This window comes from Bemisia tabaci, chromosome 3, assembly GCF_918797505.1.
Source record: "Bemisia tabaci chromosome 3, PGI_BMITA_v3".
Lineage (NCBI taxonomy): Eukaryota > Metazoa > Arthropoda > Insecta > Hemiptera > Aleyrodidae > Bemisia > Bemisia tabaci.
In genome coordinates this window covers 51071655-51099652 of record NC_092795.1, presented here as the reverse complement: position 1 = coordinate 51099652, position 27998 = coordinate 51071655, and the positions used below count along the sequence as shown (strand labels likewise).

The following is a 27998-nucleotide window of genomic DNA, read 5'->3' as shown; positions in this document are numbered from 1 at the left end:
GACCTACATCACAAGAGTGTTAGGAGGGGATGAAGCTCGCAAAATTCTGAACATACCTAGGGGCTTGGAGGATAGGGCGCGCAAATGCAGTTTTTGAAAAATCGAGATATTAATGATATGAATTAAACTTAGTCGTAAAATATATTCCATGCACCACTTGAATCTAATTTGTGAGCATCAAAAAGTGAATTAAGACTTTCTTGCCATTGGAAGGCATAGTTCATTAATTCAAGCATTTGCCACACGCACTACATGGTACTTAACAGACAGAAATAGATTACTGAATCCTATGCTGATTACTGAAAAAGCTTACTCACCTGACCAGTAGATGGATTCTCCTCTCTTTGATATCAGATCAACTTCATACAGTCCACCTCTAACAACAATTTTGAATGGCCTACTGGACAATTTCCCAACACTGCATCCAAGTCTATCTGTTCCATTGCTAAAACTTGAGCGTAATGCATCATCAGAGAAACTCTTCGGGAGACAGCCTTGTCCGTTCGTTTTGACCGGTGACGTTCTGGGCAGATTCCGGTAGGCAGCCTCAAGTTGCAAGGAATCATATCCACAGAATTCAATCCATCTTTTAGAGTCACAATTTTTGTAAAACCATCTGATTTCTTCCGGCCTTAGTTCTTCAATAGGTCCGTCCGAATGAGATGGATAGGTGCAATGGCTGGTTTCAACATTGGATACACTGTATCGGCGGAGTTCATCAGTGTTGCAAACTGGCAGACTATTTGTTTCTGTCAAAGATAGACGGCCGAACTTAAACTCTGTAACTTTATCACCTTCTAAACTAACTTTCAATAGTTCGTTTTCATCACCGTTTTCACTATCGAAAGTCGAAGGAACTTCGTAACGTCCATTATTAAGAGATGTCATTGTTCTCGATGTAAGCACAGGGTATACGATCAACGCTGACTGACAGATGATGAGACATACTTCATCTATTAACAAGTGTCAATCGGACGTGAGGTTGAGCGTCAACTTGAAGTTTACGTCGCGGTGAATGATAAGAAATCGCAAAACTAGCTATCTTCAACGTCTTGCATAATATGTCGTATCACCGGATGGATAAAACGTATCCATAATTAATTTAAGAGGAAAACACTGGGTATGTAAACACAATGAATTGTAATGTCCACAACCTTATAAAATTAGGTTTCTTAGCAAAGTATTCAAAAAAATAGGTACGTATGACCTTTACGAAATTGTGATAAGATAAGAGGAAAGAAGGACGAATGTGCGATCAGCTGATCGGCGACTAACTACCCCCACCATTCAACAACCGCCAACGGTTGAATTTTGGGAGCAAGTTTTGAATCGTCGCTCTTTTTTCGCTCCGAACTTCAAGTTAAATTTTTTGTTGATCTCTCTTTCAATAATACGTAGGTAACTCACTCTTTTAAATACACGTGAATGTCTCATTCCATAAAGCACTTATGGATTTTTTAAAGCAAATTTCTAGTTTTAAAAGTGATGTCAAAGAAGAATTGATTGAAAATGGTATCACACAGCAGGAGCTATCTTTCATGGCCTCGAGTGAGCAGAAATTGAGGGGTAAGCACTTAGGTTTCCAAACGCACATTATAGTGCTAGTAAATTGGCGTGTAACAAATAATCTCACATGATAGAGGAACGATAATTCCCTATCAATAACATTAATTTGATTCAGGGGTGAGACAAGTTACTCATATTCACATACTTATGGTTTTTAATAAGTCTGAACTTTTCTTCGGGGTACTTACCAACTTTCTCGGACACGAAATTTTTCTCAGCCTCAAAGTGTCTACTTGAGTAGATATACAAAATGAACTGTATAAAATTAGAGGCGATATACCCCTGTGAGCATTTTCTCTAGGTAGGTACCTCAAGGACCATAATGAGAATTAGTTATTTGACCAAGACTGAGCGATAAAAAAATTTTCAGTCAGTTAGGTACCTACCTGTATACTTATCATGTAGATAGACCATTATTTTAATGAATTTTTTGTGCAAGAAACATTTAATCGAAGTAAATAATTATTATTTTGCTCTCTAGCCACTTGGTTTAAGTACCTATGTTTCCTTTCAATCTACCTTAACAATATGCGCAAAGCCCGTAAAGCCTCAGTGAAATACCTAATAAAGTAGGTATGACTGATGAAACCTTTCATCACCCTGGTTTTATCAAAACTTAACTTCCTTCATCTATTCTTTTCTATTTTTCCAGATCCAGAGTTTCTTTTGGAGACAATTCTCGGTTTTGTGTCCAGGCATTATTCTCACATTCTGGTCTTGTCCTCAAGTTTTTCAATCATCTTCACTTTGTACATTATTTTCCTATCCATCAGATTTTTATACAAAGGTAGGTGATACTGATTATTAGGTTCAATCATTCTTTGAACTTCTGCAAAATATGTTCAAAATATTTCTGGATCGAATTTTTTGGTCTCTTTCATTATCCAACACTAAAAAGCATCCTTGCAAAAAATTAAACATCATGGATTTCTCCTCTCCTTCCCCCTTTACCATCAAAAATGGGGGGAAAATGATTTCTTCAACCACAAATTACCGTCTTTCATGTACAGATACTGAATATTAAAAGGAAGGGGGGAATTCAAAAGAAAAGAGAAGCTAAAATAAAATTCTTGACAGTCCCAAAAATTTCTACCTATTTAACAAGATGGTACCTATAGATGACTAAAATGCGAAATCACGTATCTCCAGTGCGGTGTTTCAAAATCTATGCTCTTATTTCATTTTTTTGAAGAGAACAAGTCAACTATTCCTAGCTTAAGATTGCTATGGCATATATTCTAGGTGCTGATAAAGGAGAAATATCAAGGAATTGTTCAAGAAATTAAGTTGACTGGGTAGTTTTCCAATATAAAAAATAAAGTTGATGACAGGAAGTTTGAAACGTCGAAAATGAGATACGTTCTTTTGCACTTTGGCCATCGATATTTTGGGTAACAGATTTACTGATCTTGATGAATTTTCTATTTTTTTTCCCCTTCTATTTCAGAAAAGAGGCTGCGAAGAGGAACTCCCGAATATCATCAACTACTCAAAACAGTCCACTCAGCAGCACAAGTGAGTATAGAAACTTATCAGCTGTAAAATTTTTAAAACCTGTATTATTTTTGAAAAAATGGAAGATTTCCTATCACCCTTTTTAAAGAAGACTATACATAATCATCATACTGCGCAAAAGTTTGCTCCATTCTTCCTTGTCCTTTTAAGAATAAAGGTATTTTCTGAAAACTGAAATGCTGAGTGTAGGAATTGTAGTATTACACCTACTACCTTAGTGGCAGCAACTGTTCTAGAAAATTTAAAAAAAAAATCGTAAAAATCAAGAAGACAACTCTTAAAAAACTGTTATAATCTTCGTTTTAGGGAACCCTATGTGGATATTTTTATGAATGAAATTTATGAGAGGTAGTGTTTAACTAAAGAAGTTAAAAACTCTTAAAATAGTAACTGAAGGTTTTCAATTCTAAAAATGTTGAAATAAACTCACTAACTAGTAAACGACCTTTCTTTAAATTCTTATTCAAGTAGTTTTTTTTTTTATTTATTAATATTTTTCTTCATTTTAAGATATTTCATTGTGTAAAAAACAAAGAATACCTACGATGAGTACTTTTAAGTGGGTGAATTTCACCTTATTTTTAGTGTTTTTTTCTTGTCCTTTCTGTATATGAGCATCATACACTGTTTAAATTTTTACTCATACTTTTGATTTTGCAACCAGAATGATAATCAGGAGGAGCATCAAATTTGTAAATCCATTTTGCAACAGTATCCTGAAATGATAAATTCTTCCATGAGACCGTATGACTTCACTCCATTTCTTGTAAGTTATTTCCAACTTTTCAGTACTGGTTTTAACTAATGTGCCACTTACGCAGGTACCCATACCTTGTGGTATATTTTAATCCATTTCTTAAGAGGTAACTTTTGATGCAAAGGACAGATATTAACACAGCTTGTGTTTGTAACATTCTAGATCTTCATTAAGAACTCATTGGCCCGTCCTTTGCACATGATTTGACCCTCCTCTCATTCACTCATCAATTATTTTTCATCCATGCAAAAATTTGCCCCTCATTAAAAATTAAATTTTGAATTTTTTGTTTTACAGAGAGCATGCTGGGCAGGGAATACAGATTTGGTAAAATTTATGATCCAACAAGGTAAGAGTTTTAAAAACAGTTAATAATCTGTTCAGTTTTTCATTTAAATATGTATCTAATTTAAAAAAGGGTTTGCTGCATTCATTTTGTAAAGAAAGTGAACTTCTGTATGAAAAGTAAGCAGTGTGTTAATTTGTTTGTTTAAAAACAGAAATGAAAACATAGAACCACTCAAAATTTCTTGAGTGGATCACAGAAAAATTGTCAACAATTGCTGTCCCATGATTCCCATGAGGACTAATATTCTAAGTGCATAGGCATTAGTACTTTCAAAGAAGTGAATGAAATTTGATGGGGAAGGGTAGCAGATCCATCTTCTTAATTGGATAAAGTCTTTCTTTCTCCCATGAAACCTCAAGTCTACTGATAAAAAAGACCTAACTAAAAAGAAAATTATTATTAGTAATCCACTTCGTGACTGTGAAAATGACTTAGCCGGTTCCGATTTCCCTGCCTTCTTTTCAAATGAAACTTTCAAAAAATTCAAATACCCAAAAAAAATGTCCAGTTTGAATGAAGGCATTAAAAATAGCCAACTTTATCATTAAATCCTAATCTTTCAACTCCATAGCACATTCAATGATACCCCAATAAAAAAATCAACCCATGCTCGTGCTATAATACCTGGATATCACATTCAGTTTGCAAAATTCCTGTTTAAACCTAAGTAGGTTTCTACTGGAAAAGTGATCAATATCCCATCCCCACTTTGAAATTTCTAGTTTACAGAAATTATACTTTCAAGCTTTGTAACCAATCTAATAACATTCACACATTTTCAGGCGTGGACATCGGCATGACGAATATAAATGGTGACAATGCGTTCTTTTTGGCAGCTTACAAACAGTCAAAAAAGAAAATGGATGATTGGAACCCTGACATTTTGAGTGCTCTTTTAAATGCAGGTATGCAGTAATTTAATTTTCCATGATTTTTTCTCTCTCTCTCTTTCTCTTTTCATACTTCCTTTCACTTTGAATTTCTGATTGATTTTAGTGGTTACCTTTCACAAGACTCGTTTTAATATTTTTAAAGAAACCAAACGCGTTTTAGAGTCTTCTGATTTCTCCCTCAGTGGCTCTTTCCACCAACCTACTGTGACGCTCAGAGAAGGAGTGAGAAGACCGATGTTTGTTTCCTTTTTAAAAACGTCAAAGAGTAGCAAGTTTTGTTAAACCTATTCTCATTTACATATTAAGAGTAATCGTCCATTGTCTATTAATTTATTTACTTATGTTATAACCTTTCACCTACTTAGATAGACTCTCATGATGTCTGTATTATTTGAAAAGTTCATTTCATTGAAATTGCAAACAGAACGATGTGCATTAAGACCCAGGCCTCAGACCCATAAGAATATATGCATGACAGGGCTCTCGTCATAATGCACACAGTTCTGTTTGGCAGAAATGCGTTCAAATAGTCTCAATGACTAATTTGAGTTTTTAATGAATAGTAAATGTATAACATTGTGTCAATTATAAGCGGTATGAGTAAAATAAATTATTAATTTTGAGAATTTTATTATATCAAAGAGAAGAGGGGATAGGAAATGAGAAAATTTCTGGATGTGGAACTTATTTCAAGAGCAAAAAATAAAAACGAGTGAAAAACAACTTAATCAGCCAAAATTCACAAAATAAAATAACAACTTAACTTGAGGAAAAGGCTGCAAAAAAACAACAAAGGATAAACAAAAAACCCGGAACGTTTCGGAATATTAACACTTCCATTTTCAACCGGAAAAATTAAAATAAAAATGAGCCATCGATTCGCTGTTATTGCAAGACCAAGATTCACAGCCGAGAGTCTTGGTCTCGCAATAACAGAGAATTGACGGCTCATTTTAATTTTTATTTTTCCGGTTGAAAATGGAAGTGCTAATATTCTGAAACCCTCCGGATTTTTTGTTTATCCTTTGTTGTTTTTTTTTGCAGCCTTTTCCTCAAATTAAGTTGTTATTTTGTTTTGATAAAAATGAGCATGAAGCTATGTTACACACTGAACCATTTGGCACTTTCAGGGATGGATATAAACAGCCAAAATGAGAGAGGACACACGGCATTACATGTGGCAGCCAAAGAGGGTCATGTGCTTCTAACGCAATGGCTTCTGTCTCATGGTGCTGATCCCGATGCAGGAAATGGAACTCATCCCTTGGATGTAGCACATGCTTACAGTAAGTTCCAAATTTCACTAAATTTCGAGTCCAACTTATGAAAAAAATTTGATACATTCGTTTTATTTCATAATATGAACTCATCATTATAACACTATGTTCTACTCTCCAAACCATCGAAGTCGAATTTTTTGTGAAATTATTTTTTGCTTCAAGAGGACTGTTAGAATTACGTTGAGGAAACAACAGAGAGGTATGAAAACAGCTCTGTTTGAAGCTACATACAACATTTTTTCATGATTCATTCAGGAGTACATCTTTCTATTTTTCGTCTTATTCAACAAGAAAAATATCGTCACTCATTGGGACAAGACAATTCTTGTTTGCACGATAATCAATTTCTGTTGTGGAGTTGGCATGCCCAGAATCTAACCTGGTAATGAGAGGGCTAACTACGTAGTGATTAAAGACGGTTTTTTTTTCGAGATTGTTGCAAACAGTGCTGATTCAAATTTAATTTCAGATGATGAAAAACATCGGGAAGTTGCAGATATGTTGGCAAAATATTCGAACAAACCACTTCAGGATTTTGAAGAGCTAGTTGAGTTTACTGCAGAGGGTCGGAATAGCAAGTTTCTTCCTTCCTTTTTTTTCCAGCCAGATTTTCTTCAGTAACGAATCTTATACTCTGCTTTTCTTTTAACCATTCTCCTTACTTTTTTAGTTAAACTACTAGAAGTGCAAATTTTTATTTTAGTTTGTGCTCCTGTTTAGATTACTTAATGGCGGCATAGAATTTTATTTTTCCTGATTTTTCTTCCATTATTATCATTTGCAATAGATACATAGTTAATTAGTTTTGTTGCCCGATTGATACGGTTACTAATAAGCTCCCACATCCTCATGTATCAACTGTATTTCACTGTATCAGGTTTCATTGTTTAATTTTAACTACTTTTTTACTCACTTTCTCTACCTAGTTTCTTTGTTGGACTGATGATATCCGTCTCAACAAAACAATGCGTATCTATGTAGATACTTACATTTTTATGTTACTACAAATAGCTAAAATTGCATTGAAGATAAAGCTGAATTTCGATAAATCTTTAAGGTATTACTTTAATGTACGGTAGCCTCGTGCCAGAATCTGTTCAAGTATTCGGGAAGTATTATACACAGATATAAGAAGTACATTTGAAAGAAATAATATCAGCCTGTTGCTAAAATAAAATGATAATTCGAGTTCATATTTCTGATGAAGAAAACTCAGGTTATTTATAAAACTATAAGTGCAAACCTGCGCTAAAACTTGCTACTTTTAACCAAGTTAGCTTGATTATTTACCTTTTTTTCTTAAATTTTTGCAGCCCAAACTGCATAGAATAATTAGAAGGAGGAATAATCTAAGAAGAGATAAATCACAGTTTCATTTGTTTCCTTTTTAATTTTTTGTTTGTTAATAATAATAACTCATAACAATTCAGTATACAGTTGAATAACATGATTCATTCTCTAATAAATGTACAAACAAATACGTACACCTACCAATTGTAACTACAGTTGTTATATACAGAATATGCATAGCTATATTAAAAACTATTTACATGTATTAAAATAAAAAATTAATTTGGAAGTATATGGCTTCGTTAATGATAGAAATCTATTGAATTACAAATAAGTATCAAATTAAAAACAGAGGAATAATAAAAGAAAATGGAAAGAGTTTTGCTATCTTTAACTGGAGGGGGGGAGGGGGGGTCACGGTAGCTGAAACTTAGGAAGTTTCAGGAGAGAAAAGAAAACAATAAATGAAATGCATTTACGAAGACTGCACTTGAAAAGCTTTGAAACACTACGCTTTTACAATTACAGTTACAGATAATTCTACTGCTAACTACGGATGCTCATCAATTTTCCACGGATAACAACGTCAGATTTAAAATCCGTTTTAATGTATTTATGCAGCAACTTCGCCTCTAATTTATCAGATCTTTAAAATTATAATGGAGAAGTAGTGTCAACTTGAGATGTATAAAGTGATATTGAAGTTATGTCAATTAGTTGATTGAAACTACTTCTATTTTATATTGAATGAATTCTAAATTCTTGAGAACTTCATAGGATAGACATAAGGGATTGATGAGTGGGTAATAGTGACTTTGCAATGATAGAGATTTTTTAGTTTTTCATTACTTTATGTGACGTTTTTACAGTGATTCTTGGAAGATTTAATTTTGAAGTAAGTCAATAATCACAAGATGAAAAAATTATGACTAAAAGCCAAGATGAAAACTGGACCATCATAATCTCAGTGGTTTTAAGTATAGTGGAGCCACCTGAGATATCCAGTGTTCAAATGCAAAACCATGTTTCTCCTTTGCGGTGTTACAAAATATCTGCTGCTATTTTATTTTTTCAAAGAGAAACATGCCAACTTTACAGCTTGAAATTTACAAAAAATATTCTTCTGACAAAGAAGGAAAATCAACAAAGTTTTCAAGAAATTACATTAACTAGTTTTCCAAAGAAAAAATGAGGCATGATAGGAAGTTTCCAACGTTCCAAACGGAGATACGTCGTTTTGCATTTTGGCCATCGATGTTTAAGTTGCAGATATACTACAAAAGAACATATCACTATGTAAATGTACATATAAGGATTGACTGTTATTCAAAATAAATTGTGCAGTAACAAAACAGTTGATCCGGACTAAGCAGGGGTATTACAGATTTTCTCCCATATTACAGTGTTCCTTTCTATGAAAGAACCAATACGTTATTGCAGATGGTCTAAAAAGAACCGCTGAAATCTAAAAGATAATCTGAATTATAGATGAAAATGAACAATGGAAATTGATGGATAGAATTTATATATTAAAGCTGATAGGACACGGATATCTAACTGCAAACTACAATGGATTTTACATTCCCAGTGCTTCATTTTTTCATACCCATGCATACCATCAGAGTCAATACTAAATTATAGTACAAAAAAGTGTCTAGAGAGTCAATATATGATAGTCTTAACCATATTATGAACATTCTTCAAAATTTTCTATCACTGATAAATTATGCGCATCACTATTAGGTACAATTACACATGGATGCAGAGAGTTCATGGTCTTCCCCATTTAAAAATTCTCTTTCCCAGAGAAATATCTAGGTGATTACTTTTCCATGGCTCTGTAAGTATAAATCGCTGTGCTTCTCATGAAAAAATTGTGGTTTTGACCATTTTTGGAGCCTTCCTCTTTCAGAACGGGGTCAATTTTGAACCTACTTGGTCGCGTGATGAGGAAGTTATTGCAACCCTGCTATTAATAATTATTCTTAACAAGAATTATCATCACGTATACCATCATGTGAAATCCTCTCCTTTGCTTGCTCCCTACAGTATAAAGGGTGATCAAAAATTCCTGCACCACCGACAGCAGCCCCTGTAACTTCTGATCTAATTGAGATACAGACTTGAAATTTTGTGAGAGCTCTCAGGAAAAAGGAACCAATTTTTAGGGATCCCCAACACTTTCAAGGGACTACTCTAAAAACGGGAAAGGGCGCTAAGGGTTGTAGGGGTGGTGTAGGACTTCAGAATCACCCTGTTGAAATGACATTTAAGGGGAAGAGGAAGCAGCTTGCTTGCTTGCTCTCTACCCTAATCCTTTATTTCATTTATACATTTAGTTTCAAAGAGAGAGAGAGAGAGAAAGAGAGAGAAGCTGTCGAAAATATTTATACCACATCACTACTGTCCAGCCAGCATACTCTTCACATTATCAAAATTTGTAAGACTATTTTTCGAGAAAGAGACCACCCTTCTAAAAAAAAAAGTTCCAGATATTAATCGGCACAATATTTTACACTCCAAGAGGAGGAAAAATTTGAGACAAAGAAGAAAATAGAGTACAAACATCTGAACTGAAGCAGCTAAGCCGCATTGTGCCTTCCTGTAATCAGAGAAGGAGCCCAAAAATGACGCATTTGATTTTGGGAAGTTCTGGAAAAATTGATCTACCAAAGCCCAGAAAATGCTATTTTGTAAATTACCGGTAGATTTTTACTTAAAATGGTAATTAAAAGATGCTCATTCTTCCAAATTCATTAAAACTGGGGAGAGCTTACAGACATTCATCAAATGAGATGACAGAAGAGACATCATAAAAATCATTTTGTCTTTAATACTTATTTTAAGCTGATATATTATGGTCATTACAATTGCAAATCTTGGGACAGTACGACAAAATTTTAAAAAATCCGGACTACCTACAACGTTTCAGACTTGAGCTAAGTGAAAACTTGGTAACCATTTTCAATTTTTTCAAATTTCAAAGTGGTTTTCTTTTTGCTACGATACCATTAACCACAAGGGTTCAATGTATTGATTTTTTTTTCAATGCAAGGCACCAACTTAATGAGTGCGGCTCTATTTCCAGCTCCAATTGCTTCTCCTGTATGTTTATGGTTCAACAACACGAGCTTAAAAATTTTCAAGAAAAACTTTAACTACATTTGCAAATCTCACCAATTACCGAAAATTGGAGCAACACAAAAAAATTTACCGAGAGAAACTGACGTTTTGCCATAAAAGCTAGTGTTTTTGAGCAGAATTGGGTTCATTTTTTTGCTTCCTAAATAAAATGCCTCCTTCAAAAGAATAATTCCACAGATCATTCCAGAGGGAGAATAGAAGAGAAAGAGCCTTGCTACATCTTTTATAGCTATTATTAAAAATAGGCCTGACGCACTTCCTCTCCTCTCAAAAAAATCGGTATGTATCCTTTTTCTCCCATCAACTCTGTACATTTGATTATTATGGGAGGATGAGCACAGTATGATGGAGTATTCTATTGAATGGAGTTTTACTTAACGCCTCAATGATTGACCGTACCCGATGAGATGGATTTTGAAGCAAATTCTTTTGCCTCTATTAGAAAATGCACTTTCACAAAACAACTATTGTCACCAAGCACTAGGTTTTCGTTTACTTAGGCAAATTCAAGATAAATCTTGACCGCCAAAATCAATAAAACTCGTAAGTAACAGGAATAAAGGATATAGTGTTTCAGTTGAAAATGTATGTCCCTCCATTGCATTTTCTGGATTAATACATACAGACATGATTCACGCCAAAATCAGTGCTCTGTAAAAATGACTGTTTCATGATAACATCCATTCACATTCATCTTTAACATACAAAAATAAAATGTTTGACAGCAATAATCAACAAGATAAAAAAAATAAAATTAAGTCATAATCACACAAACAGAACATAGTACAATGATTGCTTCAAAGCAATGTATCAGTTTTTAACTGACAATAAATTTATCTTCATTCATTGAAATACAATTATTTTTGGTGCAATTTATCGAAGAAACAATCGTTTGATGAATTACATCACAGGTGGATACTTTCAAACAGTTGACAAGACATTTCTGTTACATCTACAACATAATGCCGCTCCACTGATGTAAGGGCATACCTCGATTTTTTTGCATGAGCCCTGTTGTCTATATAACTCCATTCACTCTAAGGCTCATGTGGAAATCAAGATATGTCCTCATGTCAGAGGAGCAACGAATATATCCGATGAGTCAAAAATTATTCATTGTACCCACATGATTCTTGGCTCTACGTCTCATTGTCAATATAATTTTGCAAACAATATAATTTTCCCTTTAATTTGTTTACTTATTTCTTCATTTTTAGAGGGAGCGAGGAGAGAGAACTTCAGTTTCAAAACCTAGAGATTGAAAGTCAATTTCCAATGTAGATTACAAAATATAGACTGCAACATTCAGCAAAGTTGAAGAACTAACTAATGACTTCAAAATGATGTCTGGTGTATTTTGCCCGTATAAATTAATTTTTTTTTTCTGTTCACATTTGAACTCATGTGCAAGACCTAATAAAAACTAGGGGCCAAAAAATAGAGAAGATCCTCTCTTCCCAGATGAACCTCACAAGTTATAAATACATGACAGAATGCCAAAATGAGGGGATGAGATATTCAGTTTCTTAAATTATCGAAGCATTGGCTCCATGGAGCGAATTCATGGGTAGAAGTTTATGGTTTTTGATGCTGCTTTCCTTAAATTTTAGGTGTTATCTTGGTTACAAATAAGAAAATGTGTTCCATTTTGTCATTCTTTCAATCTTTTTCCCTTTTTTCCAAGTCAAGCAGAAAAATAAACAGACGACAAGCAGAAATTAATAAATAAAATGAAATGAATAAGACGCAAGGTAAAATCGATAAACTACCCCATCTTAAATGTTTTAACATAAATTAACTTAAGATACAAAAATTGTAGAAATACACAGAAAGTAGCCGATATAAGACAAAAAGAAAACTTAAATAAGAATGAAAATGAAAAGAGAGAGAAGCAAAATAATAAGATAAAGATGACTAGGTTAAGAAAGAAAATGAAGGTTTGGATCTTCTATCGTAAAAAGAAATAACCATCATATGGCTGGAGATTAACACCTTTAGAGAGGAATGATATTGCTAAAGAGGGTTTAACACCGTGAGGAGTCTATGAGCGCTAATCTTCATACTTATTGGATACTGTTAAAAAAAAAAAAAAAAAAAAAAAAAAAAAAAAATGCAATAAGATATGCACCATGCTGGAAAAAATACATGTAATAATACTTTTACAAGCTTTTTAGGATATTTTTCAGTAATTATAGTGATTTCTTTTGTGGTTTCAAGAGAACTTAAAACAATTAGTAAATAACTCTTTTTCATTTTCAATGAAACTACACCTCCAAATTTAAAAAAAAAGAAAAAGAGAAAAAGAAAAACAATACCTTAAGGGCCACTCAGCAGATTTGATATGAAATTATAGTCAGACAAAAACGTTTTCCGGAATAAGATCACACAATTCAATTGATGCAATGAGAGATGAGCTACCCTGCCAGATGAACAGAGTTTTCTAAATGCATAACTGGGGACTAGGAAAAGGCTCATATCATGAATATGTGCGTAGTAAGTGTTAGAACATACTAGAGGAAATTTCAGTCGACTTTTGCATTAAGTAGTTATTTTGCAGATTTGAGAAGCACCCAAAAGGCCAAGAAGCCAGTTGACGAAGCTTTAATTACAGAATTTTCCTAATTTTCCAATCTATTTTAACAAAACACTGAAGATTATTTAAAATCTTTTAAAACGAAGCAAATATTGGCACAAAAGTAGAAGTAAAAAGTAGTTAAAGGGCAGATCTGTCATGTTGGTAACTTGCCTAGGTCAGCAAAATTTGTTGAACAAAATTAAAAACTAACTTGCAGAACAAATTTACTAGCTTCCCAGATAATAAAAACTGATTATTACAAGTTATAGCCACAAAAATAATAAAAAAACTGATATTTTTTCAGACAGAACCTCATTAATTAAATTGTGAAATCTTTCAAACCAGCTGAGTTCAAAGATTAAAAACCCATGATACAAAACAAAACAAACCAAAATAGCCACAATGCGAGAAAAAAAAAACAGCACAGCGTCGCTGAAAGTATAATGAAGTCACAGAAATAATAAAAAATGAAGCTTGATGAGTTCCCTGTCACAGTAGTCATGTAACAATATTGCTCCATTGAGAGTGCATACATGGTGCTAAGATCCACCAGCGAACAGTAAAACTTCATAAGTTCATTATTAATTGGTAGTCAACTGGTAAGGAATGTGTAGAAGCAATGATAAGTGCACTAGGCACAGTATTACGATCTAACGATGGATGTAAAGATAACTGCAAAAAATTCTCTATCACCGGAAACATGTCTTAATTAATTAATCCTGCGATGTTAATCCTTAGTAACATTCTTTTCAACTAAGCGTGATTTTTACTGTTAAAAATCAGAGGGTTAAGGAGGGATAATACTTTTGCCCACTGGGCTCATTGAGCACTCCTCTTTGAGTATAAAAAATAATTTACTAAAATTAGGAATCCCTGTATGAATTAGGTTATGGATTTTTTTAAACTTAAAATTTGAAAGTTTTGACTCACTCACATGCTAGTCAGAGATGATATTTTTTTTCCAAATTTTCTTTTTTAAACTCTCTGACTCAACCTCCCCAAAATAAGTCCAAAGAGGGAAAATTCTTGTATGCTTCTTGGCATCACTTGAAGTAGATCCAAGCATCAGCGTATTGGGATCACAATTTGTTTTTTAGGCTAATTAAACTTCTTTGAATTTATGACATTCTTTACTTTTGATCCTGCTATTCTCTTAAAACTGCTTTCACGAGTATTGGGATGCTTCTCTATTGGGTATTCGATAAAATTTTATGGACAAAATTCATACAAACATAAACTTTGTTGACAGCACTCTCTTGGCGACCCTCATTCGTTAAATGCTCAAAAATAATTTTTTAAAGAATTTGGCTAAAAGCTCTGATGATCAACAAAATTACTCTTGCATGCTTCACACGCCAGTTTTGGCTATGTTACGTGGTCTGTCCGGAAAGTATCAGGACTTTTTAGATTTTGAGAAATCGAGCTTACCTATGACATTGTGGCTTTAATCTCCTTCGAAGTACTCTCCGTAAGACACAATGCACTTGTTTCAGCGATTTTTGAGCTGTTCAAAACAGTCCAAAAAGCACTCCTTTGGGATGTCCTTCAGCGCTCTCGTCGTATTCTCTTTTGGGTCATTGATGGAGTCAAATCGAGTCCCTTTCATTGGAGATTTCATCTTTGAGAACAGCCAGAAGTCGCAAGGAGCTATATCTGGACTGTATGGAGGATGTGGAACCAGAGGAATACCGAGCTTTGCCCAAAAACTGTTGCACAAGACAGGAGGAATGAGCCGGAGCGTTGGCACAAATTTCGCTGCCACTCTACGGAGCCCGAGTTTTTCAGTTAAAATTTCCGCAACGACGGTCTTCGGGATATTTAGCTGCTTTTCCAGTTCCCGCATGGTTAACCAACTGTCTTGGGCAATAGTTTCCCGAACTTTTTCCACATTATCGGGAGAATTCGTCGACGAAGGTCTCCCGGACCGCGGATCACTAGCGACTGTTTCACGACCCGATTTAAAGCGATCATATCACTCATAAATATTGCTCTTGCTCATAGAATCAGTGCCAAAAGCTTTCCGAATCATTTCCATGTTCTCCTTGGCAGTTTTTTCTAGATTAAAGCAAAATTTAATACAAATTCTCTGATCTTCACGCTCGGTCATTTCACGAAAAATAAAAAAACGCGACGATAGCACTTGACACACACACTTTGATCAGTTGATTGCAATCGAATGATTAAAGGTGTGAAAGCCCGATTGTGTGGCTGCATTGGAATGGACATTGGCAAAGTCCAACCCAAGTTTCAGCTCATTATATGCATTACATTCCGAGATAATCAAAAAGTCCTGATACTTTCCGGACAGACCACGTAGCTCCAAAATTTGATCACTGACTCATAAGAGAAATCTTCACATGGCTTTGATTTTTAGAAAATCACTCAAGAAAGAAATCAGAAAAAGTCATAAAACAAAACAAGTTGAGTACACATACTTGTATCACAATTTTGAAGCATAGTGCCTTGATGCGACTTAAGTAACAACTCTGACTGCCTCAAAATTTGAAGCTCTTCAATTGAGCCAGACATTAGATGATCTTAGCGCTTAACTCCTTCGTAACAATAAACAGAATTTCACAGCGTAAGAATAAAATTATACCTCCATTTTGATCATCCGACAATTAAAACATTCCTTTCCAATATAGATTCTAGTCATTTAAGGGCACAATACCTGTATATTGATGCTGACAGATCTACTGCGAGAAGAATAAAGACTATCAAGTGTCTTTTGCTGAGCAGTTAAAATATTTTCATCTGTTCAAACATGCTACATCCTGTTGGCCATCATTGTATGGGTCGGAGGTTGCGGAGCTGGCTGCTTAGCTGAAAGAAAAAAAAAGAATTGAATTGTCTCCGTCCGGAAGCAATATATAATCTACAAGTTTATTATTTCCATACTGCTCATATGTACCTAGTCATAGCTCTTGCCGGGTAAAATCCTACAGACTGAAATCAGAGGCAGAGGGTAGAGTCAAGCCGATTATATTTCCTTCTCACTTTCATTTGGCAGCGTAATTAAAGTGACAATGATGCTTTGAAAGGATAAATTTGAAATTCTCTTCCACTCAATGAAAGTTTTAGAACAGCTACTTGAATTCACTCGACAAAAATGTTTGTTGATTCTTGGAAGAATTTTGCAGATGTTTCAACTCCTGTTTTTCAGCATTGTTGCAACTTGTGGGCCACTCATTAAATGTAAGACACTGGAAATTAGAATTTTTGACTCTTTCTTCCCCCATTGTTCAGGCTTGCACCCCCTAAAATACCTACGTAACATTCTGTTTGATTCCTGTGTTTGATGATGAAATTTTGATAAAAGATTGACATTTGGCATTGATTTTTTATCTTACATTTTTGAAAAAACAGCAAATTTTGAAGTTAGGTGCCTCAGCCTTGGACCTTACCCCTCCCTCCTGAAGCATTACATATTTTGTGAAAGACTCCCGATTGACAAAAACTTTTTTTTTCTTGTAGAAGGTTGAAACTCTACAATCTACTGTAGAGGTATTTAGAACAATCTGAAATGACAGGTTGAGTTAACGTAAAGCTGTCTTAAAAAATTTTTTTGGTTATGTACCAGAACTAACAGAAAAAAGAGAAACGTTTCAAATCTCTAAAAGCAGGCACAGAAAAAAAAAAATTTCAATATAATACCAAATGTACGGAGTTATGCATGTAACTTAAAAAGAGCCTGTGGACCAAAATGTAAAAAAAAAAAAAAAAAAAAAAAAAAAAATAAATAGTATAATAGGATAAATAATTTGGAAAAAATAAAAAAAAATTAAAATAAAGTGAAATACATAAGAATAATGAGAAATCATGCAGTAAAAATATCATGAGTTTAGTATACCTGTCCTGCTGTTATACTGTTTGATGACACCTTTGTAGGGCATGGGAGGGGGGAATTCATGTACACTATGAAACATGTCAGCAAATCTAGATTCCATGTCACCTGAAATTAAATGCAGAATTTTTATCACTGATCAACAAGAAAAAAAAAAACTTTCGTGTTAAACTGAATGACAATGTTTCAAAAACATTTGAGCTTGAGTCAAATCTCACTACGTCCGTACCCAATGAAGCTAAAAACTCTGTTATCTCATCAATAGCCCAAATCTGTTTTCCAACCTTTTTACAAAATGTCAGGTCCACGTAACTCAGAATTGGCTTCATTGGAAAACCCTCTATTTGATATCTTCCTTGCAAAATTTTAAACAATATATGTGCCCAGGATACAATAAAAATACATTCTCTATCAACATCAGAGTAGTTGTTAACATTCTCAAAATACAACACAAGACCCTCGGAGAGAAAAAACATAAATAAATAAAACAATGAATTTCAATGATGATTTCTTTGCGATAAACAATGTAAAGACAAGTAATTTTAGTGTATTTAAGGCACAAAATTCGTAATTGCAAAAGGGAATAATAGAAAGTTCACTCAAATCGGAGACCTTGCTGAGTTGGAATAAGCAAACAAACCCATTGCATTTCGATTTACAAAGAGAGGGCCCAATCTCGCCGCCTCCGAGTTGGATGACTTTGATAATGGCCAATATCTTATGAAAATCTATCAATCACCAGTTCTTATGTAATGGAAAATGGACCCTCCAAGCTTCATAAAAAATCAAAGGAGAACAAGTCCCTACATGCAGGGTTTGAGCATGACTCAGAGTGGTGACAACACACTGCAGCGCTGCTGTTCGTTATTGGATACAATCTAAAATTAACTCATTCACTGCCAAAGCAATCATAATGACCTGCGTTTTAAAGGGCGCTTTTTCATCATATTATAATCGCAAAACTACAAATCCTACATTGCTGCAGAGATAGAAATAGTCAAGTCAACGAAATCACACATAGAGAGACAATTATAACCACAATGATAGAGGCTTAAATTTGTTTTGTTTTTACATGTTGAACAAAAATGAGCCTGTTCAGCTCTGGAGGGATTGGCCTGTTTACAGTTGTTTTCCAGCATTTTAAGTTGCTCGAGTACAGAGGCTTGTAAGTGAATGGTTGTCAAAACAGAGTTTCAACTGCCCAACTGTTCCTGCTTGAGGAAAAAAAAAACATTGGAAAACTTAAACAAAACAATCATTTTTTGAAAATGAAACAAGCCTCCAGATTATCTGATGATCATCAAAAGTTTCTAACTTTACTTGAAAAGTTTTCAAGGCAATTTGAAATTTATTTTTGTGTATTCACTTTTTTATGTAAATATTTATTGTACAAGGAATGCTGATTTTATTTTTCTTCTTCTTTTTTTTTGCGCATTAGAAATTTCAGTAAGTAGCACTTGAGAAGATGAAAATATTTGAGACATACCAGAGCTAGAGAAGGATCCATTCCTCAGCGAGTTACTATTTCGTACAGGAGGAAGGGGCGGGGCTCCAGAAGGCACCTAAAATTTTAAAGACATTATTAAAATCAAGTTTTTTTGTACAAAAATGAAATAGTAAGCATAAAACTTGTATTTTATTTTTACCCCTTTAATGGGAGGGAGGGGGGAGGGAGGCTCACAACAATTCATTTTCTTATTTATTGATGCTTCGCTCACATGTTGACTTGGCACTGAAATAATTAAACAATTCTCTTCTCATGCTTCATGATGACAATAACAAAACTTGGTATGAAGTTTAATTTTGCAAATTCAAAGATGAGAGTTACCAAGTTATACTGGAGGTAACTTGTGGAAAAATAGAAATTTTCCTCAACGCATGCAATTCATGTCATAAAGTGAGAGGCAACTTGAATAAATAATATATTTTTAAAGATCATATTCCTCTAGGAAAATGAATGCCAGGGTGTCTACTAAAACAGGCTGCCCAAAAACCAGTACTTTTACAATACTTTTACAGTACTTTCCCAAGAAATTCAGTACCTACTCAACAGAAAAATTCAGTGCTTTTTCAGTACGTCCATTCGACGAAATTCGAAAAATTTGAATCTCTCGCTCAAAAATGACAAAGATTCCGGACCTTCTTGCACAATTTCCGCATTTTTTCAGTACTTCCGGACCGGCCTTAAAAAATCTATACTATTTCCGGACTTGTAGACACCCTGATGCAAGAAAAAAATAGATAGGAATAATTTTTGAAGAAGAAATAGGGGTACTTACAGACGGCACTAATCTACTTTGATAAGAATCAGTCCTTGGAGGTGGTGGAGCTGGGGAAGTACGATGAGGGGGTAGAGGGGGTGGTGTAATGGGAAGAGGAGGGGGAGGACACACAGGTGGTGTCATTGCAACTTTGTAAGGAGGAGGCGGCGGAGGCCGTGTGGATGGTGGCCTGATTGGAGTCCCTGGACGATGCCGTAAAGTCCCCGTTGAGTTCCAAAGACCTGAATTATTAGGTAACGAGGCTATGGGTCGGCTTGAGAGCGAAGGATTTAATGTCTCTTGAGACTGATGAAACGAGACTGCGTTCATTTGACTGTTCAGCCTATTAATTTCACTAGGGTTTAGAGTGCCAGGATACTGAGGAGCTGAAAATCACAGAAAAATTGAGCGTAATAACTCTATTTTCAATCCTTGATTCAATCAACTAAATCCTCCAAAATAGAAAAAAAAAAAATTGGAATGTCAATCCCTCAAAACTTATACTCCTTAAGCGCATTTTCGTTGATGATCGATTGAGCTAAAATGCCCTTATAATGATGGCGAGATTATAATCGGGTCAGTAAACATTTGAGGTTAGACTTTCAAAATTGATGCTGGTCGGGTGCCGTCATCTTCATCAGGTCATTTCTAAACCCTACTTTTTGTAGGATTATATTTTGGCTCCAACGTTTGCAAGAATTCCACCTTCTGTCTGTCTGGTGAGTCCCGATGTTGTTCTGAAAAATTATGATCGTGTCAAACAAAATATGAAACCGCATGATCCACCCATTTTGGTTCGACCGATCATCAACGAAAATACGCATCTTCACAAGAAAATTTAGAGAATAATAATTAATGAGTATCTTGTTAAAATTGGCATTGAGTTTTCATCCTGAGTTGTATTGGTTAAACTCAAATTTAACATTAAGTACTATACCAGTCTTACGTAAGAGCTACTTGCGATAAAAATTCAAGCCCGAAAGCATCAAATTTACTGAAACTGTTGATGGACTCTCCTCTGACTTTTGGCTCCTTTTTCATAACAACCAAAACTCGGCTTTCTGATTTTTATTTACTAAAGGGCAATTCAAGTAGAGTGCTGAAATATGTACTAATCCAAAACTCTTCAATGAAAGTTGCACGATAGCAAACTTACAGTTTTCAAGAAAATTCAAAGACTTACCACTTGTTGGTAAAGAAACAGGGGGCGATCTGGGTGCTTTCATACTTTGAGCTCTTGAGACAGTGGGTCTACCATTTACAATAACTTTGTTCTTGGGAGCAACAGTCGGTTTGTTTAAGGTATTTGGAGGTTTTGGAGCAACATTTGGTTTGCCGTGGCTGTTTTGTGACGTTCTGTTTGGTCCATTTGTCACAGATCGTGGAGATACATCTGCATTTAAACTTGCTGTGCTACCCATTCGGTTGTGATTGTTGGAATTTGTCAAAACAGAGTCAGATGCACTCTAGAATCACAGGAAAGAAAAAAAAAAGATGAGTCCAGACCGTTATTAATTATTCCTGCCAGCTTTTGTGAAAAATTCTGAGCAATATTAATTAATTGTACACTTCACAAGCTAAAGCCCTTTCTTGTACTTATTTTCCTATGGACTGATTTAATAGCTACACCATTTGATATATATTGCTATTCAGGTTCCAATGTTAAATCAAAACACAACCTTGCTATTGTATTCACATGTGCTTGAATGCTCATGGGCCTAAACATTTTCACAACCGACATTTTTTTTAATAGATTAATGACAAATTCATAATGAGCTATACCATCAATATGGAGAACAGAATTTAAGACTTTAGGTTAAGTTTTATTAGGGTTGCAGAAAGTGCTCGATCACCTGATTGCAAGGAAAATGTTGAGGCACCTGAAAGGGGGAAAAAGTGAGGGAAGAAAGCATTCGAAATTTTCCTGTTCTTGATTTTTATATTATTTTTTGGTAGTTTGTATGAATGTCCTAATCATTGCACTAATATTTCAAAATCCGTTGACGCCCTTATCCATTAATTAAGATCTTTATGATAATGATTTGATCGACAAGATTGGAGACAGTCGAAAACAGCCCACCAATGAGCATGCTCCAGGCATGGCATGATGTCATTACGTTATACAGCCTTTAAGTACTCGTGCAATCCATTGTTCGAGGTCTCTTTTCATCCATCAGACCCGCGATACCGCATCGCGTCCTTGCATACTTCTTGTTTTTTGTGAAGTTTTACGATCTCTTGTTGTCCATTAGACCGGCGGTCTTTAAGTTAAGTCTCTTGCAAGTATTTTGAGAATTTCAAGTAGGTCTTTTTCCATCCAAATTTTGTGCCAGCAATAATATCTTGCTCTCCCAAATCTTAATTTTTTGGTTCTTAATTTTTAATTAATTGGTTTCTTAAACTTTGAATTTTTTTTTTTTTTTTTTTTTTTTTTCAATAAAAAACTTATTTTTATCTATGGAACAGAGTCACTCTGAGAGACCTAGTATAACAGACAGAAAACAGTCAAAATATGTAAAAAGTACCCAAGAAAATATTTACATTTGGCATAACAGATTTCTGGACAACTGGTGGTGGCTGAGGAGGAGGTCCCCTATTTCTGATATCAGTCGAAAAGTGTCGTGTAGTTCCATCTTGTTTCTGAAATCAAACAAAATTACTTATAGAATTTTGAGAATTGGAAAATAAATTACAATTGTTTTTAGAATCGGGTGAAAAATTTCCTTGAACTTGAGTTAACCAGGAAGATAAGAGAGAACCAAATTCAACTGCTTTGGATCAAAAGGTTCCTAACATCCAACATGGCAGCAATGCCACATTTCCATGACAAAACATTGGTTAAAAGGTAGAGAAATACACTTCTCGGATCTGCTTTTGTAGTTTTCTCAAATATTCCACACAGAACAAGCTCATTAGATTACTCATTAAAAAGTACTCATCGTTCTTTAGTCGTCACTAAATACCATGCAGGGTCCTCTGATCAAATGTATACAAGAAACAGAGAAAAGCTGAAGAAATAAAATAACTTACATTACTGTGTAATGAAGATGAATTTGGAGCCAAGCTTTGGTTTGCAGCAACGTTGTCACTATCATTGCTGTGCTGCGTCGAAGTTTGTCCTGCCACCGCTAGACCAGTCGGTTTCAACTTCGGCATACCGCCAGCGAAAAGACCGGCCAAACCATTAGGAATATTCAAATTGCTACTGACTCCAGGTCTCTTCAATGTACTAGAAGAGTTGTTGATACCAGTCGAACCATTACTTCCACTTCCATTTCCGTTGGCTTTGCCGGAAATAAGTGGCTGACTTCTATCGTTTGTGACGGTTTTCTTAAGGGTTGCACCCTGCCGTATAGACTGAAGAAGCGCATTCCGAGCTTGAGGCTCCGCTCCACCAGAACTCTTTGACTTCGATGTGTTGAATGCCATCATCGGGGCGGGGGGTGGCCCCGGTGGTGGGGGTGGTGGAGGGTTCGGCATTTTTTTGGCTCTTGCTCACAATCTGTAAAAACATAAATTATTCATTTAGCATATAATAATATTAATATAATAATAATAATATATTAGGTAATATAATGATAAGAATTGTTTTATGGTTGTTAAAATACACATGGATAGGGTTTTAAATGAGATGTACAACCTTTACACATATAACTTAGGTAGTTGTTTCGCCAACGTTTCGGAGACCCATTGCCTCCTTTATCAGGGCATGAGATGATAATATACATATATAATGCGGCAATTACATATTTCGTTTGCGGTGTCTGAAAATCTCCTCCTCTATGTTATTTTTTTAGAGGAAAACAAATTGACATTATTCCTTGAAGTTTATGCAGAATTTCCTTCGCACAGAGAAGAAACATCACAGCAGTTTTAGAGAATTGCTGTTGAGTAGTTTTCCACTTAAAAAATAAAGTAGGTATGACAGGAAGTCTGCGATGTCGCAAACCGAGTTATGTGATTGCCAACTTATAACAATGCATACAAAACTCACTAGATGCCAAAGTGCTCCAAGGCCCTAGCTTGTTGTCCTTAGATTTATTCTTATTTTGTCTATTGGGGTATAAGGCAGACTTCAACGATGACCCCGCTATCAACCAATATGGTCGCAGTTGCTAACCAAAAATCATTTCCAATGATTACAATCAGTCAATATATAGCTGGAGTGTTAAATTGAACGAAAACTCTGAATATAGTGGTTTCATGCATATCTCTTTTTTCACACTTGGGTTACAACTTTCTTGATTGCTAGCCACTTTGGTTGAAAGGGTAAAATTAACAAAATGTTTATATTAGGCTATCACTGACTCTTGTTTCTGGAGATGATTTGGTAAACAGTGTGACTCTAGTGCCTATCACAAACCCGGCCACTCCTCACTAGTTTGGCAAAAGATAAGCTATCAGCTCCATTAGCTGAAAGTTCACCAGTCCCACCTCAAAGCCTCTGTAAAATTTAACTGTGTCAAGTCATGCTTCCTTGAAAAAAATGGAGCTAAAATTTCTTGTAAAATCAATGTAAATTTTTGGGAGAGATAACCCCGTTCTGACTATTAACCTTGGCTTCGAGCGACAGGTTTTAAAAGTTCGAGCAAAAAATTCATAAAAGTAGAACACATGCTATGATTATAGAAATTTAGGTAAATATGCTTCAGACTGACAACTACTCATAGTTACACTTTAGACTGTTTTAGACAAATTTTATCCTCAATAATAGCCGATATTTTCACTCATCTTCTTCAAAGTTTTAAAAATAACATTTGAGACTATTTTTAGTTTGCGATTCATTACTACCTACTTCTACGAAGTATTGCGCTCCCTGTCTCATGGTGGGTAACAATGATCTTAAGGGTACAAAGGAGGACATAAACACACACTGTTTGTGGAATAACTTGAAAGAAGAGCAACAGTCAACATCTAAGTACCAGGATTTACCTAGAGCGGACGCATCGTATGTTGAGACAAATGTCAATCTCTGATAACCTCCCAATCAGCACCACTCAACAGGTTAATACATGCAGTCAGATGGCACCAGTGATGAGTGAGGACCTAAACAATACTTGACTTTTGTCTCAACATACGATGCGTCTGCTCTAACCGAGTTGTTCTTAATTTTAGAAATGAAAAAATTCAAAGAAACTTGCTGGAGGATTGCAAAGGGTTGAAGATATAGTATCTAAGAAAACGTTCCTTGCACCTCTAATATTTTTACTTGTGAGTTAGAATTAGAAATTTTTAATGTGCCCACCACTGATTTCTACATGCAATTCTGATAGGACAGGAGCTGTGATGCTTAATTTCTAACTCTTTCGAGTGGTCCATTATAAGGGATAACAAAATAAAGTAAGCAATTTTTTAACTCAGTCAGTAATACAATTTCCCTATTTTTACCTCCCATACTCATGTATTTTGTACAGAAAGATTTCAGAGAAGTAAGTAGGAGGTAAAAGTTGCTGAGAGAGAATAGAATACAATATTACTATCATTTTGGTGATGTCAGTGTGAACAGGTGTGTGATGGTAACCAATGTTCTATCCACAAGTGACCTGTGGTGCATCTTGTTTCCTAAAAATTCACCTCTATTAAAAAGAGTGGCCAAACAAACTTCGAAGTATTTCTCTGCTTACCAAATTGCTCATCGCTTGAAGATATATTAAATATACAGCTTACTTTCGACCTCTGGTACTGCTAACTGTCACATTTAACTTGAGGACATGTTGCCATTGCTACACTTGTGTATGTCTCACAAACTATGGATTCACATGATTTTCATCTCTGAGAGAGCGTATTCATCTCTTGTTCTACATTCGAGGTTAGTAACGTTCTCAGACGCGGGCATCAAAGCAGGAAGGATTAGGATGGCTAATCCGTCTCTGGCCAAGTAAATGAATAAATGGTGTAAATAAATAATGATGATACTAAAGTAAAAGTATGTTGAAATTGGTTTTACAACTGATTATGCGCAAAACAGAAGAAATCCTCGAATAAGGCTCAGGGACTGTTAACTGGAACTGCTGGACTAAGTGATCTTGAACTATTAAGTAGGTGCCAAATAATGAAAATTATTTGAGAGGATATTGTACAATATTGAGGAATTGTACAATATTGTATAAAAGTAATGAGATAGTAAAAGAATTTTCATTAACTACTTACAAATCAAAACGTGAGAAATATCTGTGTTGACATCACTTGCAAGGATGCGGAGAAAGATTATTGCGGGTCATTGTTGCAATAGATCTTGAGAGGAAAAGAATGTTGAAGTAAACTCATTCAACATTTTGAACAAGATCTGAAAACTTATTTGTCCATGATTCTGCTTTCTAATTCATTACTTTACATCAAGAAAGTACTCCACCTAGTTCAAATCAGAATTCAATATGGCCTCTTGTGTTGGTCCATGGGATGTTATTCCACTGTGGGAGTCTTGCACTGACAATATCTACCACCCGCGAAGTTTACAAAAAATGTAAAACGACACAGAAACGAATTTAGACACAATTCACTTGGACATCACTTACTTTGGGAAAAGGAAAACGTTGCAAATTGAGAGACAATACATTTCCAAAACCAAAATAACCTTTTTTGTTGAGTTCACTTGAAACTTGCTCACAGGGCTGGCAACTGTTGAGCTTGAGATAGGTTAGGGTTCGTTTGCAAATTGCATGCACATTGCCAACATAAGTAAAAAGGAATGGATAATCACGGCACGACCGGCCATGACAATTATCCTCAAAAGCATTATTCATGGCCTTCCACTTCCTGCGAAGATAAAAAAAATTTACGTGACGCAGTCTTTCTCAGTAACACATTATTACTCACAGCACGACTTTATCACCTCCACTGAACGCAGGTGACGAACGAGTTGTGTTGACATGACAGATGGTGAGGGGGGAGGGGAGGGAGGAACGAGTTCCTGAAATATTACTATCTCGGCAGGAGGTGAAATAAACTCTGAAGGCAAAAATAAAGATTTGAAAACAAGTGAGGAAAAAAAGGATATGATGAAAATATTATCGGGAAGGGTATCGAAAGGAAAAGAGGTAGTAAAACCCTTCTATCCCTGAAAGTGAGGTGGGTCTTTCTTGGGGGTTGAGTCCCTTCTGGAAGATCAAATTCTGAAGAGAACATCATTTCCTTCATCTTCTTTCCTTTCTTTCTTGAGTAAAATATTTAGTCCAAAGCCCATGGGTCTTTCAGGAGGTTTTACTTTGTTAAGAGAAGACCTCTAAAGTAGGGTACCTACTTCGCACTTATTAGGATTGCCTCAATATAAAAGCTCTGTCAAACTTTAGTTGGAGGAGTTGGAGCTCACTGTAAAATTCAAAATCAATCATTCACTACAAATTTAAAGGAAAGTACCTCTTTGAGGTATTTCCATAATTCTTCAGGGAATCAAAAGAAATATTTGGCAGTCTCAGACCTTTCAGAATACAATATTGCCTGGTCGACAATATTACTGTGCGACTCTAAGTAATTCTGAGTTTAATACAGCCAGTAACAATGCGTCTGTCCTTTGGAACATATTTTCCAAGCTGATACAAGGGGGCAGGATCTTCAATTAGAAACTTTCTTTTGGTTGTTTAAAGTAATTGATACCTTACTTAAAGCTTCTCAAAAATGTCCATAACAAAAAAAATACTCAATGACCATGTCAGTTATTTATTGATCCTCTTTCTAATTAACTAATAGGAATAGGTCTTCTGGAGCTAATGTTGATGCATCTGAGAAGTTTATAAAAAACTCATTCTTATGTTTTCAGACAAATTGATTCAGTTTGGGAACCAGACATTGAGATCACATTTAACTGAGAACCTAATAATTCTCAAAAATGTTACACAAGCTAATTGATTTGCTAAGGATCCTGCCTGGCTCCATTGCTATGTTTCAAAATCTCCGACTGCTTTATTGTTTGTAGTGAAAGATAATAAAAATGTCAAAAGGGAAAGTAAGTTGATTTAATAAAAAAAAAAAATAAAACATGAGCTAGGATTTGCTTTCATTTTATTACTTCAGGCATCAACATACTCATCTATAGTTGTTTCTGGTGATTGAGAATGTTTTCCCTCTTCTTCTCTAGTCACGCAATGGTGAAACTGAAAAGACATACATTTTGAGTTGCAACGTCTCATTAAAAACTTCCTTGAAAATAGGAAAAACATTCAACACTGCAGCACAAAATATTGTGTGATTTTTCGTGGAATCTCTATGAATATTTTCTAAAAATATCATGGGAGACATCTTGTGATATTCACTTGAAAAAATAAAACATGAACAGAAGTTTTGACACATAGCAATCAAGATGTGGGTTTTTCTGATTTCGCATTATTGATAAGAAATATTACTTCAATAAATAAAAAACACAACAGAGGGATTCTAATGTGTGTTCTGTAATTTGAGGATTCTGTACGTTTCCTCAAATCTGTTTAGAGCTTATGATTCAACCAGGGCTTTTAATGGTAAACACCCTATCAAAGTCTGACAAAAGTATTCCGTGATTGGACAGTCAGAAACATTAATATGTAGTTAC

The 27998-nt window shown here is 35.0% G+C and overlaps 3 protein-coding genes across 5 annotated transcripts; 1 reads left to right on the top strand and 2 right to left on the bottom strand.

Annotated features, from left to right (window-relative positions):
• Positions 1–48: 48 nt before the first annotated feature.
• Positions 49–1196, bottom strand: LOC140224285 (phospholipase DDHD1-like). Its single transcript, XM_072298521.1, has one exon. The coding sequence runs from the start codon at positions 886–888 to the stop codon at positions 310–312; it is 579 nt and encodes a 192-aa protein (XP_072154622.1). The 5' UTR covers positions 889–1196; the 3' UTR covers positions 49–309.
• A 169-nt stretch (positions 1197–1365) lies between these two features.
• Positions 1366–7321, top strand: LOC109030561 (serine/threonine-protein kinase TNNI3K). 2 transcript variants are annotated; one of them, XM_019041575.2, is made up of 8 exons: positions 1366–1566; positions 2219–2353; positions 3014–3081; positions 3746–3847; positions 4136–4187; positions 4970–5092; positions 6211–6366; positions 6830–7321. In XM_019041575.2, exons 1-8 carry the CDS (start codon positions 1449–1451, stop codon positions 6979–6981), a joined length of 906 nt encoding a protein of 301 aa, XP_018897120.2. In that variant the 5' UTR covers positions 1366–1448; the 3' UTR covers positions 6982–7321. The 2 variants fall into 2 exon arrangements, with proteins under 2 accessions (XP_018897120.2, XP_018897121.2); XM_019041576.2 differs by lacking the exon at positions 3746–3847.
• A 403-nt stretch (positions 7322–7724) lies between these two features.
• On the bottom strand, positions 7725–26397 carry LOC109030560 (uncharacterized). Of its 2 annotated transcripts, XR_002008727.2 has the most exons (9): positions 25625–26397; positions 22505–22976; positions 22016–22114; positions 20658–20940; positions 19493–19860; positions 18700–18775; positions 17220–17321; positions 16041–16192; positions 7725–12867 (listed from the first exon to the last, which is right to left on the bottom strand). XR_002008727.2 is itself a non-coding variant. In XM_019041573.2 (8 exons), the coding sequence occupies exons 2-8, from the start codon at positions 22952–22954 to the stop codon at positions 16137–16139; spliced, it is 1434 nt and encodes a 477-aa protein (XP_018897118.2). In that variant the 5' UTR covers positions 22955–22976; positions 25625–26397; the 3' UTR covers positions 15961–16136. The 2 variants fall into 2 exon arrangements, 1 of the variants encoding a protein (XP_018897118.2); XM_019041573.2 differs by lacking the exon at positions 7725–12867 and having other exon boundaries at positions 15961–16192.
• Between the last annotated feature and the right edge of the window lie 1601 nt (positions 26398–27998).